The sequence below is a fragment of the Phaseolus vulgaris genome, chromosome 11 (genome assembly GCF_051622355.1).
Source record: "Phaseolus vulgaris cultivar YP4 chromosome 11, ASM5162235v1, whole genome shotgun sequence".
Lineage (NCBI taxonomy): Eukaryota > Viridiplantae > Streptophyta > Magnoliopsida > Fabales > Fabaceae > Phaseolus > Phaseolus vulgaris.
In genome coordinates this window covers 12,316,909-12,335,864 of record NC_143508.1, presented here as the reverse complement: position 1 = coordinate 12,335,864, position 18,956 = coordinate 12,316,909, and the positions used below count along the sequence as shown (strand labels likewise).

Sequence of the window (18,956 nt, the reverse complement as noted above, 5' to 3'; positions counted from 1 at the left end):
AAAGCAAAACACCTTTATATATAGTGTAGAGGGTCGATCATTCAAAAGGAAAAAAAGGAAGAAGCAAATGAAAAGGCATTGAAATGCTGCCCCAAACAAGTCACAAACTCTATAGAAAGTGTGACTTTTCTACTACCTTCTCCTAAGTCCTATACTCATTTTCATACTTCCTTGTTATGTTCTATTTTAATTCTACTCTAAAGAAATTACAAAAAGAGATATTAATTGTAGCTCATCTAATAGTGCTTGTGCCCTTGCTCTTAGGTATCTTTGGGCTTGGGCCTCAATGTTAAGAACACTAATAGGAAGAACTTCAAGTGTTTTGGTTTTTTACCATTCCTCCTATTGATGGCATCTTTATTTGCTTGTTGAGATGACCCTTCAAGTTTAGCATCCTTGGTTATCTTCATATGTTTTTGGGTCACATTAAGAGGTGATAGGTAGGAGTTTCAGAAAACCTATACTGAGCTTTTCACGAACCAAGTGAGAGCCAATTTCAATATGCATCGTACGTTCATGAAAAACTTGGTTTGAGGAAATTTGAATAGTAGATTGGTTGTCACAGTATAAATTTGCAGGTTGGGTGGCTGGGATGTGAAGATCATGGAGAAGATAAGAAATCCATTGCATCTCACACTTAGTAGTAGCCATTGCTTGATACTCTACTTCGGAGGAACTGTGGGATATGGTTTGTTGCTTCTTCGATTTCCATGAAATAAGGGAGCTTCCTATGAAAATTGAATAACCAGTGACCGATTTTCTGGTGGTGGGGCAGGTGGCCCAGTCAGAGTCGTTGAATCCACAAAGTGTAAGGGTGTTTTCGTGTGGAAAGAAGAGACCATCACCAAGAGTGTCTTTGAGGTAACGAAGGATGTGGCAGGCTACTTGTTGATGAGAGGTGGTGGGGGTAGAGATGAACTGACTAAGATTGTGAACCGCAAAAGTTATGACGGGACGAGTGTTGGTGAGATAAATCAGGCGGCCTAGGAGACGTCTGTATTCGGAGGTAGCGGCACTATCTAGGGGAGTTCCTTGGTCTGGAGAGAGGCGGGAAGTGTGGGTCATTGGAGTAGCCATGGTTGCACAGTCCAACATTCCATTTTCTTGAAGAAGATCAAGGGTGTATTTGTGTTGACTGAGGTGTAGGCCAGTGTTGTTACGTGTAACTTCAAGTCCCAAAAAAATAGGTAAGATTACCTAAGTTTTTTATTTTGAAGGTTTGGTGAAGGGCAACGGTGATGGTGTCAATTTCCTATGTGTCATCGCCAGTTAAGACAAGGTCATCAACATAAACAAGGATTGCAGTAATTTTATTGTTAGCATATTTAAGAAAAAAAAGAATGGTCAGCAACAGAAAAGGAATATTTGTGAGATACAAGAAAGGAGGAAAGTTTGGCATACCATTGGCGACCAGCTTGCTTAAGACCATATTAAAAGCGTTGAAGTTTGCAGACGTGTCGGGGAAAAGGAAGAGAAAGGCCGGGAGGAGGAGCCATGTAACCTTTTTCATGAAGGTCTCCATGAAGGAACGCGTTATTAACATCAAGTTGTTTCAAAAACCAGTTTTTTTGTGTTAGCAACAGCAAGAAGTAAACGAAGGGTGGTTAGTTTTGCAACAGGAGCAAAAGTATCTAAATAATCGAGACCTTCTAATTGGGTAAAACCCTTTGCAACAAGACGAGCTTTATGGCGATCAATAGTGCCATCAAAATGTGTTTAATTTTGTACACCCACTTACAACCAATGCATTTCCCGGGGGAAGAGGAGTAAGAATCCATGTGTTGTTAGTGGTAAGAGCTTGAAGCTCAGCTTGCATGGCAGATTGCCAACAAGTGCTTTTGGAATCCTCGTAGTAAGAGCGAGGTTCATGATTAGAATTAATGGAAGAAATAATGGTGTGAAAAGAAGAAGAAAGTGAATGATATGACAAGTAATTATTTATTGGATAGCGTGTGCTTACAGTAGTGTGGGGAGTATGAAAGTCTTCAAGATATGCAAGTGGGTGACGTGGGTGGGTGGATCGACAAGGAATAGCAGGTGGAATGGTGGGTGATTGGGCAGCATTCGGTGGCACTGACGCAGTATGTGGTGCCTCTGTTGCAACTTTCGATGGCTCTGTTGCAGCTTCTGGTGGCTCTATTGGAGTTGTAGTGTTGGATTTAGGATGATGAAGAGGGTCCTCGGTTGATAATGTATCAGAAAAAAAAAATCAGAAGCAAGGTTATAGGCATTAGGAATAGGTAGATATAAAGTGTGAGAGCCCCTAGTTAAATCGCAATCCAATTTATATGGAAAACAATTTTCATGAAAGATTACATTCTGGATATGTTAATGCTATGATACTTTAAATTCAAGTAGATATAACCTTTTGTGTTATGCGGGAAACCAAGAAAAGTACCCTTAACAGATCTATCATTCAGTTTTTTTTCGATGTGCAGTGATTGTGCTTGCATAACAAAGACAACCAAAAAAATTTAAAAAAGATATATCATAAGGTTTGTCAAAAAGCTTTTCATAAATATTAGAATTTTTTAGTAAGGGAGTTGAAATAGAATTTATTAATAAGACAACGTGGTTAACAAAAAATTCCCAAAATATAAGGGGAAGTTTGCTTGAAAAAGTAAGGCGCGAGTAACATTTAAAATATGTTGATGTTTTCTTTCAACTATGTCGTTTTGTTGAGGTGTTTCAATACAAGTAATTTGGTGTACAATTCCTTTTGAAGCAAAAAAATGAGACATAGCAAATTTTGTACCATTATCAGTTTGAATGGTTTTCACAGTAGTTTTAAAATGGTTTTCAACAAAAACAAAGAAATTGATTATGTGGTTATGAACTTCGGATTTATTGTGCAGCATGATAATCCAAGTATAACGAGAGTAATCATCAACAATAGTTATAAAATAGCGAAAACCTTGCATAGAAGTAAAGGAGCATGGTCCCCAAATATCCATATGTAAAAGATAAAAAAAAAAAAAAAAACAGATGTAGCAGAAGTACTAAGAGGGAAAGGTAATTTCCTCTGTTTTGCACGATTATAAGTATCACATATATGCAGTTCATCAACAGTAAGAAAGGGAAAAGTTTTGCTTAGGATATGTAATTTTTCATGAGAGGGATGCCCTAATCTATAGTGCCACACAGTTTTATTCTTGATATTACAAAGAATAGAGGTGTATGGTGTAATATTTGAAAAAACGGGTAAAGGTTTAAGTAGATATAGGCCAGCAGTGACACTAATTGTACCAATCCTCTCGCGGGATAGATTGTGTTGTATAACACATTGAGTAGGGGTGAAAGTTATGGTGCATCTAAGATGAACAGAAAGTTTAGAAACAGAGATCAAGTTCAATTGAAACTGAGGTACATATAATACATTAGTAAGGTAGAGTTTTGCAGAAAATTTTACAATACCATAATACGAGGTATAAACAGTTTGACCATTAGGTAGACTTATTAAAACAAATTTAATTTTGGTGCAAGTAGTAAAAGCATCTAAGTTATGGCAGACATGATCAGTTGCACCCGAATCAATGATCCAAAAATATTTAATGGCAAATAAAAGGGGAAGAGACTTACCCATTGAAGATTGTTTAGTGTTGGTGATCACATCTACAGAAAAAGTCCCAATTTGGTTTATCTGTACTTGAAGAGTGTGATCCCCAGTGTTTTGTTGGCGCAAGATGTTAGTCAAGAACTGACATATTGTTCAGAAGTAGGGTGGATATCTTTTATATTCTGTTCTTTAGGCAAAGACTTCGAACAAACAACATTAGTAGCAACAAGATTGTGTGCTAGTGGTGTTCTATTATTAAACTTGTAACCAGGAGGAAAACTATGCTTTTTATAGCAATTCACAGTATGACTAGTGTGATTGCAAAAGGTACAAAGCTTTCTGAAGACATTTTTGTGGTCTTAATATCAGCAGCAGGAAAACCATGTTTACGAAAACATATAGCTTCAGGGTGACCAGACTTACCACAGAAAGTGCACAAGATATTACTAGGATGAGTAGTACGACTACTGTTCAGGCTATATAAATTGGAAATAGGCACAGCAGCAGATAATTGACATTCTTATTGTACAACCAAATAATTTTGTTTGGATATAGGTGGAATGGGATCCATGAGCAAAACATGTGAACAAATATTGTTATACTGAACATGTGAATATTTTCGTGGATTTATAACCAGATTAATAGAAAAGGAACATTTTACAGGACAAGTACAAACAGGGTTAGGTCTGAAATTTCCAACTCATCCCAAATAATACGCAAATTTGTGAAATATTCAGTGACAGACATGTCACCCTCGCTTAGAGAAGAATCCTCAAGTTGTAAATCAAAGATACGCGAAAAATCACCTTGAGAATATCTAACTTTTAAGTCATTCCATATATCGAAAGCCACATCCATCCAAATAATACTTTGCCTAATAGGAACAGAAACTGAATGTACTAACCAGGAGACGACCATGTTGTTACACCGTGACGAAGCCGCGAACGTTGGATCATCATTTTGCGAACATGGATAAGAATCAAGGATAAATTCCAGTTTATTCTTGGGACTAAGTGTTATAACAAAAGATCGATTCCACGAGAGATAATTGTTGGAATCAAGAACAGGTGAAACCAGCGAGACCGTTGGATTCTTGCTAGGATGTAGATATAGGAAACTGTGCATTGATTTTTCTGACGAAGATAGTGTTGATTGCTCTGACGATAGCGGCGTAGGGTTTTCATCATCCATGACCTGAAAATGAAGAAACAATTATAAGACGTTCAGGAAAGAAGGAAAAAACTGAAAAAGAAGAAAAGAAAAGAAAGAAAAAAACACAGAGCAAGAATATCAATAGAACAGGAAAGAAACGGAGAGGCGCATCAGAGCTCTTCATGCAAAGAGCTCCGATACCATTTTACACTTAGAGGTGAAGATGATGCTTCGTTCTTGGTGTAGATTCACCCTAAAATTGCAATGAAACGGGAATGGAAAAGAAACATATGAACCCTAATCAAGCACAAGCTAACACTGATGGAAGCGTGAGAAAAAAATAATATTGAGACAAAGAAAAAGTAAAAAGAATATTATTTCACATGTGACTTTAGTAATTACAGAAGGTGAATATAAAAGAAAATGTGTTCAAACAAGTGACAAAAGAAAATAGAAAAGAAAAAACTAATGGAAGAGACCCAATCTACTTAAAACAAAAAAAAGGCATAAATAAATATTTTAACAATATGCTCGCGAAACTTGATCACCACAACTCGAGATATTGTTTCCATCTGATAATAAAATTACCAGCCTAAAATGGGGTATGCAGTTGACTACAGTTTTGTCTATGAAGGTTGGAGAAGAATTAAAGCATTTGCAAAGTGATATATATATATATATATATATATATATATATATATATATATATGTGTCTATACCGTGTTTATAAAAAAATATTATATAATGAATTATTTTATAAAATTATTAGTATAACGCATAACTAGAAGTTGATATACTTTTCAATTTTTAAAGATGTACATACTTTGAAAAACGAAAGAAGAATGTTAGGACACTATGGATTATAAGATAATAATAACTTTAAATTGAATTTATATTTAAATTTTATAACATAAGATGACACAAAACTAAATCTAAAATTGAAACCATAAAATAAGTATATCTACTTATATATTTATGATGTTGAATCCATTATATATATTTATGACTAACGTGAACAAGTATTTTAGCTTGAATTTGTTCTTTAAAATTTCATTATCCTTTTGGAGATACTATAAATAAAAAATGGTTAACTTGAAGACATTTTCTCTTAAGCCAATGTTTTAATTTTAATTTCTCGAACTCATGTATGTATATGGATATTTAAATGTATATTAAATACTAAAGATGAGTGTTTATCAATCAATTTGTATAATAGTTGAATTGATCTAAATTATAGAATAGAGATTTAAAATTATATATAATCCTAATGTATATTGGAGAAATATTGCAGAAACACATGATCATAATGCTTTCTCTGTTGTTTTCTGACTCTCTTTTTTTTTTTCTCTGTTATGATTTTTATTATTTCATAAATTCTTCTTGTTACCTATATGCAGGTGCTCCTTTTTAGCATAGATAGACGGCAATCATCGTTTGTTCGGCTACAAATCATGAAATTATCTATATAGGTAATTCAATAATAATTTGATAACAGGTAATATAAATGAATAATTTTGATATCATTGTAGTATTTAAGTTTATATGTCTTAAAATAATAATTTGTAACATAAAGTTTATACTCTATTTATATTTGATAATATTTTTACTGCATGTAAGATCTTCAAAGAATCACCCCTGAAATAAAAGTTGTAACAGCTCTTTGTTTGGATTAAGGTAAAACATACATGGAAAAAATAAGAAAAAGTTAAATTTTTTTTTATTATTAATATATTATTTTAATAATAATATATTAAGTATTTTTTTTATTATAATAAAAAACATAAATATTAACAAAAAAACTAATAACATAATACATCATTCTGTAACACATAAATAAATTATGTTTAAAATTAAATCGATTATATGTTAATTTCTACTTCAATTCTTGCATTTATACGAAAAATAGTGATGAATTCAATAAATATATATATATATTGAATTCATCACTATTTTTTCTCTGTTCTGGCTGCCTAAAACAGTAAATTCAAGCACTTTTTCCAACAGCAAATCCAAGCACTAATAGAGATAAATCAAAAGAGTGCTATGATGTAATTGCAATATTTACAGAGATCAAAGAGAAAGAAAACAGCGAGATATGAAGAAACAGAGAAGAGATGAAGCACGGTGTGAGAGAATGAGAGAAAAGAGTATTTTATTAATCTGAAAATTAAGAATGCTAAAAACCCTAAAAAGAGTTTATATACATGAGGTGTAAAAAGGAAAGGGGCGCACTGTATAAAACAGAAAAAACAGAAAAGGGAAAACCCAACTTGCCTAAAGCCCAAAAAAAACAAAAAAAAAAAGAGGCTAGGCTCTCTAAAGTTTTAACAGCCCCCCTCAAGCTAGGAGTAGATGTTCTTCATTCCTAGCTTGGAAAAATGGATATTGAATTGGGCAGCAGGTAGAGGCTTGGTGAAGAAGTTAGCTGCTTGTAGGGATGAAGAGATGGGAAGCAGTTTGAGTAGGCCTGCATTGAGTTTTTCCCTGACAACATGACAGTCGATCTCTATGTGCTTGGTGCGCTCATGGAAGACTTGGTTATTTGCAATCTGGATGGCAGCTTGATTGTCACAGTAAAGAAGGGTTGGTTGCAGGTGTTGAATGCGTAAATCTTGTAGCAAGTATATTATCCATTGAATCTCACAAGTGGTTGTAGCAAAAGCACGATATTCTGCCTCAGAGGAGCTCCTAGATATTGTCTGCTGTTTCTTCGACTTCCAAGAGATGAGTGACTCCCCCAAATACACAGAAAAACCAGTTATGGATTTGCGGGTTTCAGGGCATGTAGCTCAATCAGAATCACTATATGCTTTTAATTGAATAAGAGACTGACTGTGTAAGAAGATACCTGTGCCAGGAGTTCTTTTGAGATAACGAAGGATGCGAATTGCTGCTTGGTGATGTTCACTAGTTGGGTGTGAGACAAACTGGCTGAGATGATTAACAGAGAAGGAAATATCAGGCCAGGTGTTGGTCAGATAAATAAGGCGTCCAATCAATCGTCTATATGCAGTGGATTCTGCATCACCAAGTGGGGTGCCCTTTGTGGTTGAGAGCCTGATAGTGTGTAACATTGGTGTAGGTGCAGGGGCACATCCCAACATACCAGTATCTTTGAGCAGATATAAAACATATTTGCGCTGACTTAAGTGGATACCAGTGGCATTGCGAGCAATTTCAATTCCCAAAAAATAAGTCAAATCACCAAGGTTTTTAATGTGAAAGAAATTGTGTAACAGACTAGTGATAGCAGATATCTCCATGGGATTATTCCCAGTGAGAACAATGTCATCCACATAGACCAAGAGTGTCGTGGTGTGTTTGTCATCATGTTTCAAAAACAAAGAGTGGTCAGCAGTGGAAATTTTATAATTGTGTGAAAGTAAGAAATTTGAGAGTTTGGCATACCATTGTCTACCTGCTTGTTTTAGACCATAGAGTGACTTCCTTAGGCGGCAGACTAGGTTGGGGGAAGAAGTGTGAAAGCCTTGAGGCAAATGCATATAAACTTCTTCATCTAAGTCCCCATGTAGGAAAGCATTGTTCACATCAAGTTGTTTGAGTGTCCAATTCTGGGCTGTAGCTAGAGCTAGAAGTAGACGTAGGGTAGTCAACTTTGCTACAGGAGCAAAGGTGTCTAAGAAGTCCAGTCCTTCAATTTGGTTGTAACCTTTTGCTACCAATCGGGCTTTATAATGCTCAATGGAACCATCTGCGTGATGCTTGATCTTATAAACCCATCTACACCCAATTGCTGATTTACCAATTGGGAGAGTAGTCAGGGACCATGTCCCATTATCTTGAAGTGCTTTTAGTTCTTCCTTCATAGCACGGATCCAAAGTGGATGTTGGACAGCTTCCTCATAGTTGTGAGGTTCCTTAGCAGAAGATATTGACAGTATTGTATTTTTGAAGAACTTTGATAGAGAATTATAATTTAAAAAGGAATGGATTGAGTGTTTGGTACTTACAGCACTGTTGTTGATGTTTGGTACATCAAAGTCTTGAAGATAAATGGGGGGTCTTCTACTGCGGGTAGATCTTCTAGGAGGTACTGTTGCTGTCTCATTTTGCTCTATTTGCTCACTTTGCTCAAAATTAGTGTTAATCTCAAAAACATCATCAGTAGTATTATCAATAACATTTTCAGTTTGCATATGAATATCATCATGAGTCTGGGCATAGTGTTGGGGAATGGGTAAAGAAAGACTATTAGAGTCATTATTTTGAATATGATTTGAATGATAAGGAAAAGAGTTCTCATAAAAAATAACATTTCTTGACAAATCTATCTTGTGATTTTTAAGGTTTAGAAACAAAAAACCTTTTGTGTTTGTTTTGAAACCAAAGAAAACGCCCGGAGCAGCACGACTGTCCAGTTTTTTTCTGTGAGCAGTAATAGTTGAAGAATAACACAGACATCCAAAAACACGAAGGGAAGAAATATCACAAAGCTTTTTATGCAATCTCTCATAAGGCGTAGCATTATTAAGCAGCGAAGTAGGCATACAATTAATAAGAAAGGTAGCATGTTGTACAGCAAAACACCAAAAAACAGCAGGAAGATTAGATTGAAAAAGCAAGGGACGTGTGACGTTTAAGAGGTGTTGATGTTTTCTTTCAACAATACCATTTTGCTCAGGTGTTTCAATACAAGTGGTTTGATGTATAATACCTTATAAAGCAAAAAATTCATGCATAGAGAATTCAACACCATTATCAGTTCGAATGATTTTGACCTTAGTAGAAAAATGATTTTCAGCATAAGCAATAAAATTAACAACACTAGCCCTGACTTCAGATTTGTTGTGCATGGGAAAAACCCAAGTGTATCTAGTAAAATCATCAACTATGGTAAGAAAGAACTTATAACCAAGCATGGAAACAACAGAACATGGTCCCCAGATATCAATATGCAGGAATTCAAAAGGTTGAACAGTTTTAGTATTGCTAGGAAAGAAAGAAAGTTTCTTTTGTTTGGCTTGGTGACAAGTATCACAAACATAGTTCTTATCAATATGCATATTAGGATAGTATGTTTGTAAAAATTTTAACCTTTCATCCGAGGGGTGACCCATTCTGAGGTGCCAAATGTTGCTTGGTTCTGTAGTGCAACTCATAATCCTGCCATCAGTTTTATTGAAGACATATAGTCCAGCTACAAGATCAACTGTACCAATCTTGTCTTTGGTTCTGGAATTTTGTATCAGACACTCAGTGGAAGAAAAAATAAGTTCACATTTAAGTGATGCGGTCAATTGACAAATGGATATTAAGTTGAAAGAGAAATCTGGTACATACAAAACATTTTCAAGAATAAGATTTTTATTGAAGAAAATTGTGCCAGAACAGGAAGCAATAACATAATTTCCATTGGGAAGCCTAATGGTAATGGGTTTGATATTTTTATATGATGTAAAATTTGATAAAGAAAAACAAACGTGATCAGTCGCACCAGAATCCAGAATCCAAGTATATTCATTAAAATTGGAATTTTTGAGCTTCTGGATATTACTTGTGATAGCCAAATTCTGAACTTGATGATCAGCAGAGAGGGAACCAATCTAGTTGACTTGAACTTGATTGTTGGAACTGTTAACATTTTTCAGAAGTTCCGAAAGAATTTGATATTGATGCTGAGTGATGCGAAAATCTCCTCCATTATTCTGCTTGTTTTGGTCTTGATTTCCAAAATTTTCTTCTTGAATGGTAGTGGAGACGTTGTTGGATTGAGAAGACTTACCATACTGAGACCTATACCCGGGAGGGTATCCATGTTTCTTGTAATAGACATCAACGGTATGATCAATTTTGTTGCAGTAAGTACAAACCCTTTTATTACTACCAAACTTTGAGCCTCTATTATCTTGGTTAGGAAAACCATTTTTCTTAAAACAAACACTCTCACTGTGACCCAACTTTCCACAAAAAGAACAAGTAATGGTATTGGTACTAGTGTGGTTAACAGAGGTAACAGGGGTAACATTTTTGACATTAGCTACAAGAACACTATTATTAAACTGGCGTTCTTGTTGGATAACAAGAGAAAAAAATTTGGTAATAGCAGGGACAGGTTCCATGAGCAAAATATGTGCTTTTATATTATTGTATTGGTCATTAAGGCCGCATAAAAATTGCATTGCTTGATCCTCTCTTTTTCTTTGGATAATAACAGAAGGCTCATTACAAGAGCATATAGGATCAGGCCTAAAATTATCTAATTCATCCCAAATAATCCTGAGTTCAGTGAAGTAATCGGTAACAAAAAGGTCACCTTGATTGAGTGAAGAAGCTTCCATTTGAAGATCAGAGATACAAGATAAATCGCCTTGTGAGAAGCGGGCCTTGAGGTCATTATACGTTCAGTTCCTTGTCCATCCATATGATGCTTTGACGTATATGAACAAAGACCGAGTGTACAAGCCAAGACGCCACCATGTTGTTGCATCTCGTCCAGGATGAGAAAGAAGAATCGGTTTCAGAAGGTCGGGGAGCAACGTCATTGACAAACTCGACTTTATTCTTTCCGCTCAAAGTCGTGAGAACCGAGCGACTCCATGAGTGGTAATTTGTGGAATCAAGAATGGGTGACACAAGGGGTGTAGCAGGATTTTCACTGGGATGCAAGTATAAGAAACTATGAATAGAATTCTCGCCTTGTAAGGGATTCTTGTTCTGATTAGAATTAGGGCTTTCGCTCCTGTCACTATTCTCGTCAGCCATTTGCGTGCAAAAAATACGAACTGTAAAAATAAAACAATCAAACAATCGTTAGAAAGAATCAAGAAGATGCAAAGCAGGGTGAATGCACAAAACGTGAAAAAAAGGAAAAGAAGAGAATCTTGAGAGAACGAAGACAGAGTGCACGCAGCAGAGCTCTTCTCAAAGAAGAGCTCTGATACCATAACAGAGATAAATCAAAAGAGTGCTTTGATGTAATTGCAACATTTACAGAGATCAAAGAGAAAGAAAACAGCAAGGTATGAAGAAACAGAGAAGAGATGAAGCACGGTGTGAGAGAAGGAGAGAAAAGAGTATATTATTAATCTGAAAATTAAGAATGCTAAAAACCCTAAAAAGAGTTTATATACATGAGGTGTAAAAAGGAAAGGGGCGCACTGTATAAAACAGAAAAAACAGAAAAGGGAAAACCCAACTGGCCTAAAGCCCAAAAAAACAAAAAAAGAAAGAGGTTAGGCTCTCTAAAGTTTTAACAAGCACAATTAGGGCAATTTCTTCCTTGTTCCTGCACCTGCATAATTATTTTATTCCCAAAATATCATTTTGCAAATAATTGTAGGTTAAGTGTTGTTGTTGGAGATGCATGAGGTCACTGGTGCATGGTTATATAGTGTTGCTGAGTAGGTGCAGTGGTAGTGATGTTGTGTTATTTGTTGGATTGGTGGATTGTGAAAGGGATAGTAATTTTGGTGACCCACCCTTATTGTCACCGCTTTGCATTTGACTTGTAAAATACGAGTAAGATTGGTTTATCCCATAAAATTGATGCAGTCCCTAGTATAAGTATTGGCACGTAGGTTGGCAGGTTATAGTTTGCATAAAAAAAATTGTATTTTTCTTTATTAAGATGATTCTTCCTGTACTCCATCAAATTTCTTCTTGTATCTTATCAATTTCAGAATTTAATTTGCATAATATAAAAGTGAATTCTATAAAAGTAATTTAGAAGAAAATAAAAAATTAGAATAATCTTTCTGAAACAAATATTTTACCTTTAGAAATCTGAATAACTATTTTGCCTTTCGAAATTTGATCTCTAAAATTGATGGGGTGTTGAAAAAAAAAATCTTTTTTATTATTACGCGGGTTGGCATGTCTTGCATTGTGATGTAAGTTGATTTTAAGATTGTACATTGTATGGTTTGCACTTTGTTTATGAGTTTTTTATTTAAGTAGAATATGGTGATAAAACACAAAGAAGATTGTCACTGGACACAAACTTAACCAAGTGGTTAAGTAAGTGTGAAGGTTCTCTTCTAGAGGGCAAATGGAAAATGCAATTAAATGGTGTTGTTGATGATGAGGTGCGGAATTAAAACATATAATGGAAAGCAAACAATTAGTGAAAAACAATAATATGCACTCACTCACGTGTATCACTCAGCTATTTAGTAAAAGATGGGAAAGATTTAAATTTACTCAAGGAAGATTTTGAACTTCAAAGGGTCTACACTTGGTAGCAACACTTCAGGTGAAAGAGGTCAAAGCTCTTATTCCTTGCTCACCTAAGAACCCCCACAAAACTTTTAGAAAATTTAAACACAAGCAAGAAAAGTTTAAAGAAAGAAAGCTAAACTAAAATGAAAGTAAGATGATGACAAAACTTAAACAAGATAAACAAAAAAAAAACATTTTTGAAGATTCAAAGAAACTTACTTAAACTTTTAACTATAACGTTATAATTTTCTTAGAAAGTGTAAAAGTAAGAAAGATAAATTCCACAAATGTGAAAACAATTTTCCACATAAAAAGAATCCTCTTAGCACTTTAAACTTGAAAAGTGAATTGCATTCAAATTGTTTTTGTCTTTGTTTTTGTTTTTATGGATTTAAAATGTCCATATTCTTGATATGCATATTTTTAATTCACTTTCAGTTTTAACAAATAGGTTGGGATTCTATTCATATGATCACTTGAATTCTTTGTTTGGAACTAAATCAACTACAACTTAAACAAATTCTAATTGCTTTTAGCTCTTCACAATTAAAGTTAAAATGAGTAGAATGGATTTAAAGACTCCTAGAACACTAAGAAAATAAGACTCAAGCAAAAGAGATAAGGTAAAAAAATTGACACAAAATAATTCAAAAGCAGGATTTAAATTGCTTAAGGAATAAAATGCATAATTGTAAATGACAAGGAATTTAAAGATTGAATTGAAAGGTGTTGAATTGTAAAGCGGAATTTAAATTGTTGGAAGATAAAGACATGATTGAAATGTGATGGAGTTTTAAAGCAAAAAATCAATTCAGAAAACATAAGTACAATTAAAATCGTGCTCTGAATACCACATGATGTGAGTTGATTTTAGGATTGCACATCTTATGGTTTGCACTTCGTTTATGAGTTTTTTTTATTTAAGCAGAATATGGTGAGAAACCCAGAGAATATTGTCACTAGACACGAACTTAATCAAGTAGTTAAGTAAGTGTGAAGGTTCTCTTCTATAGGACAAAGAGAGAATGCAATTATCACTACAAGAAAATGATGGAATGGTAACTAATTTAGAAACCAAAAAAAATTAGTTTCTATAATAACTAATTTAGATACCATTTTATAAACTAAAAATTATTGGTTACTAAAATGGTATCTATTATTAATAAAATTTATAATATAACTAGATACTATATTTTTGGTAGCTAATAATAAAATAAAATAAAAAATTATAGAAACCATTTTTTTAGTCTCTTGTTAAAATATAATTGGAAACATTTTTTTAGTCACTTTTAATCTATTTTAGAAACTAATTTTTGGTTTCTAAAAATAATAAAATTAGAAACTAATTTTGTAGTTTCTAATCACCATATAATTAGATACTTACATTTGTAGTCACTATTATTTGAATTTAGATGCTAATTTTGGGATAATTAAATTTTGTAAAATTAATTATTAATTATTAATTTATAAAATATTTTAAATTGATACGAATAAATGTCCTAATTTATTAGTTTTAGTATAATATTAAAATAATTTATATCAATTTAAAAATTACATTTAAAATAATATTTTAACCTTTTAATTTTAGTAAACATAGAATTAAATTAATAACAAAATTCAAAATATTGTTTAAATTAAAAAAATTATGAATTAATTTAAAATAGATATGTATATTTTTTTTAAAACTAAATAGTGCAGTTTTCAATTTCTAACTTCTCTCTTTAATCTTTTATCTTTTGTACTTATCTCTCACTCAGCACACACGCACCTGCACTCTGCAACATTATGCAACGGCGATGGAAACGGCAACTCATCCTGCAGCAATGATGACGGAAACGGCAACTCACCTGCAGCAACGAAGACAATGGCAACGCACCTGCAGAAATGGCAACGACAATGACAACGCACCCTGCAATGACAGCGACGACAACACACTCTGGCAACGACAACGTCCTCTGCAATGGCGACGACAATGCATTCTACAACAATGCGCTTCTCTGCTCCGAAGGAGGCCAACCTCTTCAAGCTTATCACCGTAAGTTTCGATTCGTGATCCCTTCTCGCCTTTGCTCACTGTGTATCTTTTTCATCTTAAAACATCTTAAAACCCTAGATTCTGTTATTTGTATTCCCTAATTTAATTATTGCTAGTTGAGTGTTGTTTGGCTTCTCTTTTAATCGATCTGATATATTGAAATTTAATTAAAGAGCACATGTCATTATTCTTCTACCATTGGTCGTCACTTCAAAGTGAGTTCAAACAAACTGTGCTAAAATATGAGTTTCGGTGCTATAGTTGGTACTTAGAATTATGATAATATAGTCCAGAGTATTCAGTGACTGACTGTAGATGATAAACACACATACAGACAGAGACAGTCACAAATTCTATTGTTCAACACTTTACATTTGCATAGCCATAGATATTACGTAGAGAAAGAAAAGAGAAAGGAAGAGGGAAACACATACACAGTGGAAAGATAAACTCACACTATGGATTTCTTTTTAGTCTACATACTAATATTTTTTACTTATTGATGATTAAATCTTTGTTAAAGAACATGGTTGGTCATTTTTAATGATTGTTTCATCTGTATAAAGTTTGATTCCAAAAGTGTCTTCAAGGAACTTGTGTTCAAATTCAACTTAGCCATTGTCATATACAGTAAACTTTGTTTTAGCAATCAAATAAATGTTTGAAACTATTGAAGTCAAGAAATGTTTGTATGATTATGAAAATATATTTTGTTTCAAATAGAAAAGTGGTAAGAAAGAGTATCAAATTGGTTTTTATTTTTGTTTGAGGGGTCAGTTTTTTTTTTTTTATCAGCAAAGAATGAAATTAAATTAAGAGGGATACAATTTGAAACCTTTTTTTTTTTCAAACAATGCTTTCAAATTGGGAAGCTTTTGTGAAGTTAAAAATGGTAAATTTTGATTTTTGCTAAAAATTTATTTGTTATTTGATATTGGTTGTTAATAAGTGTCAAATTTTAGTAATATTTCTTATTAAAATATAAACATTTATGGATATTAATTGATAAAATAAATATAAAATAACCCCTAATTTATGAATTTATACATTTTTACATATTTTGTGATTTTAATTTGAATAAGAACGATTTATTCCCTAGTTTGTGTTAATTTCAGAATTCTAGGGAAGAATGAAGATGATTGGGCAAAAGGAGAATATACAAAGCCAAAAAGGGAAAGTTGGAATGCTCTAGCACTCACCAAAGCTTGCAGAAACTCGCCTAAGCCAGACGCCACCAGAGGATCTTGCTCAAGCAAGCTCAATCTCACCCAAGCGAGATTACTCCAGTAATGTTGAGCCTTTTTTCATGTTTCCCTCCCAGGCGAGCCCAATAATGCCCAAGCCAGAAGTCACTTAGCCCAAACCAATTAGGTTAAATAGGAGGCTTGAGGCACAACCCAAAATATGCAAGATTGAGAGGAAAACACCATTGAGTGAATTGTAATCCAATCGGGAGAATAAGAGGTGTTAGAAACCCTAAAGGAGCCAGTCGTCAAGGAGAAACATCCAAAATCTTATTTTCTTGCTCTCCGTGCTTGTAACAGCCATCATGTGTTTAATTCTACGCTTTGGGATTGTGAGTAATTTGTTCAAATTATTATGTATTGAGGTGATATCTAAACATAATATTTTGTTATTGATTGATGATTGGTATTGTTGTTTTATTTGTAATGCTTGGTTTACCATGATCTCGAAATCTAGATATGACTGAAAAGTACTTCTAAGTTTCTGACCCAAATAATAATGCTTAACCTATTTGAATGCTAGGAATAAATTTGAAAATGTTAATTGCTATCAATGTCTAATCTTAATGATAAGAAGTTTTTATAAATATGCGAGGAATCAATATTTATGAGATATCTTAATAATTTTATATGCGAGGAATCGATATAAATGATTTTTATACGAGCATCAATATCAGTCAAAGAACACAATATTGTCATGATAATCAAAATACAAAAGAGTGAGAAAGATGAACCTCAATCCCTATTTTTTCAATTGAAGCAACAAACTCTTTGACTTGTTTTCTCATTAATCATTGATATCATAACAAATCCCAACAAACTTTATCATTATGTTTTATATTTAGTGAATCTTTTACTTGATTATCCAACTGTTCCTTATGGGTTTGATATCCGTACTTAGGGACAAATTATTACTTCTGACAACGCGGTGCACTTGCCGCAAAAAGTCATCAACTATGTAGGAAGTGAAGCATTAATTATGGAGAAGGAATATAAACTTTGGACCAAAATATCATATAAAGTGGATAAGATGTTTGAAATAAACGAGTAATTAATGAATTATGGTCCAAACAAATTGAATTATGGTCCAAACTCTAGCTCCCGCTAAAACAAGTACAAACAAATTGAATTCTAGAATATTTTTTTTCAACTAGATTTATTGCTTCACATTTATGTCCATACAAGAATTTTTCCTCTTCCCCTTATAAATTTGAGTCTTTTGCAGAGGTCGATGATCTTGACATGGCTATATACATAACAATATGCTTTCTTTAAGTGCATATTTCATAACAAACCATTTCATGCCTATAAGGTTGAATTCAGAAAATTGATTTCGTTTCATTATTTGTTAAATGCACTCAAATAAAGTTATTTTTAAGATAACCCAAACCCAAACCTCATTTCAGAATCAACAATGAAGGAAAAAAATCAACTTCCTCCCAACTACTCAAACTCGCCCTACACCCAAAACACCATAAAACCTCCATTTGCAAACATTTCATCTATGAAGCTCGACACGATTCATGATCTCTCTTTCGCGCTTCGGATGCGTGTCGAACACGAACACACGATAGATATGTGTACGACATGGTGTTCAACACATTTAGGTGGGTCGGACACGATCTAGTTTGTGGACACATTTTTTAGCGATGCGATGGAAGAAGGAAGAAGGAGACAAAGAAGGGAAGCACGTGAGAAAGAAGAGATGAAAAAAAGATAAAATAAATGAAATAATTTATTTGAAGATGTAGATTATTTTGAATTGGTGAGTGCCCAATGTCATTATTTTGAATTGAAAAGAAGAATTCAATGTGGAGTAAATTTTTCAGATGGAAAAAAAAGAGATTTTTACTCTTTAAGGGATAAAAGTAAAATAGATGCAAAATCATGGTGTATTATTCATGGAACTCATACACCAACACTTCAAAAGATAATTCTTAACTACTTGGACAACCATGTTCTTCTTCTCGTGGTGAAAGAAATTGGAGTACCTACTCTTATATATTATATGAAAATGAAAATAAATAAGATGACACATAAAATGACAGATGATATAATATTTGTCTATAGTAATCTTCGTAACTCCTCAAAATACAAAGAAGAAGAAACTAAATTGTGGAATGTTACCGGAGATGACTTTTCATTGGATGACAATGAAATGGTTAAGATTGCTACCTTATCTCTTGATGAACTAAAATTAGAAATTGTATTTTTTAATAAAAATGAACTAATATAAAATTTTAACATTATAATTTAAATAAGATTATGTTAAACTTTTTTATAAATATTTTTCTTAAATTTTTCCTATTAGGAAATATATTAGTACATTTTATTTTATATATATATATATTATTTATTTTTTTGTCATGTCCATGTTTTATATTTTTCAATTTAATTCTATCATTTGTGTCTCGTGTACATGCTTCATAGTGTTTCACACTCAACAATGAAGAAACAAAACTGAACGGGTTGCGCACCTGGTAAGCAATGGAGGAAGAAAATGAAGATGCCTGCGTGGAGTGGTGGTGCAGGAAGAAATTTTCTACAATTAGGCTTGGTTTGCAAATTCACCGACCCATTTTATTTTAAAATATTTTAATTTCAAAAATAAAAAACACAAGATTGATCCAGGAATTATTGTATCTTTGTTGATTAAAATGATAATATTTTCTAAATTAAAGTTATTATAAATTTTTTTTTAAAAGTTTTACAAAATTCAAGTTTGAAATGTGTGATCCTTACAATGGAAATGACAAACAGAATTTTCAGACTATTTTATTTATAAATTCTT

At 33.2% G+C, this 18,956-nt stretch overlaps 1 protein-coding gene and 1 pseudogene across 1 annotated transcript; both read right to left on the bottom strand.

The window, feature by feature from the left end:
- Positions 1–426: 426 nt before the first annotated feature.
- Positions 427–1,077, bottom strand: LOC137834582 (secreted RxLR effector protein 161 pseudogene; annotated as a pseudogene).
- A 3,136-nt stretch (positions 1,078–4,213) lies between these two features.
- LOC137834589 (uncharacterized) lies at positions 4,214–4,747 on the bottom strand. Its single transcript, XM_068642639.1, has one exon. It carries the CDS (start codon positions 4,745–4,747, stop codon positions 4,214–4,216), a length of 534 nt encoding a protein of 177 aa, XP_068498740.1.
- Positions 4,748–18,956: the final 14,209 nt, after the last annotated feature.

Bases quoted from the DNA above. Each gene is read 5' to 3' on its own strand.
- LOC137834589 (XM_068642639.1), bottom strand. From the start codon at position 4,747: ATGGATGATGAAAACCCTACGCCGCTATCGTCAGAGCAATCAACACTA.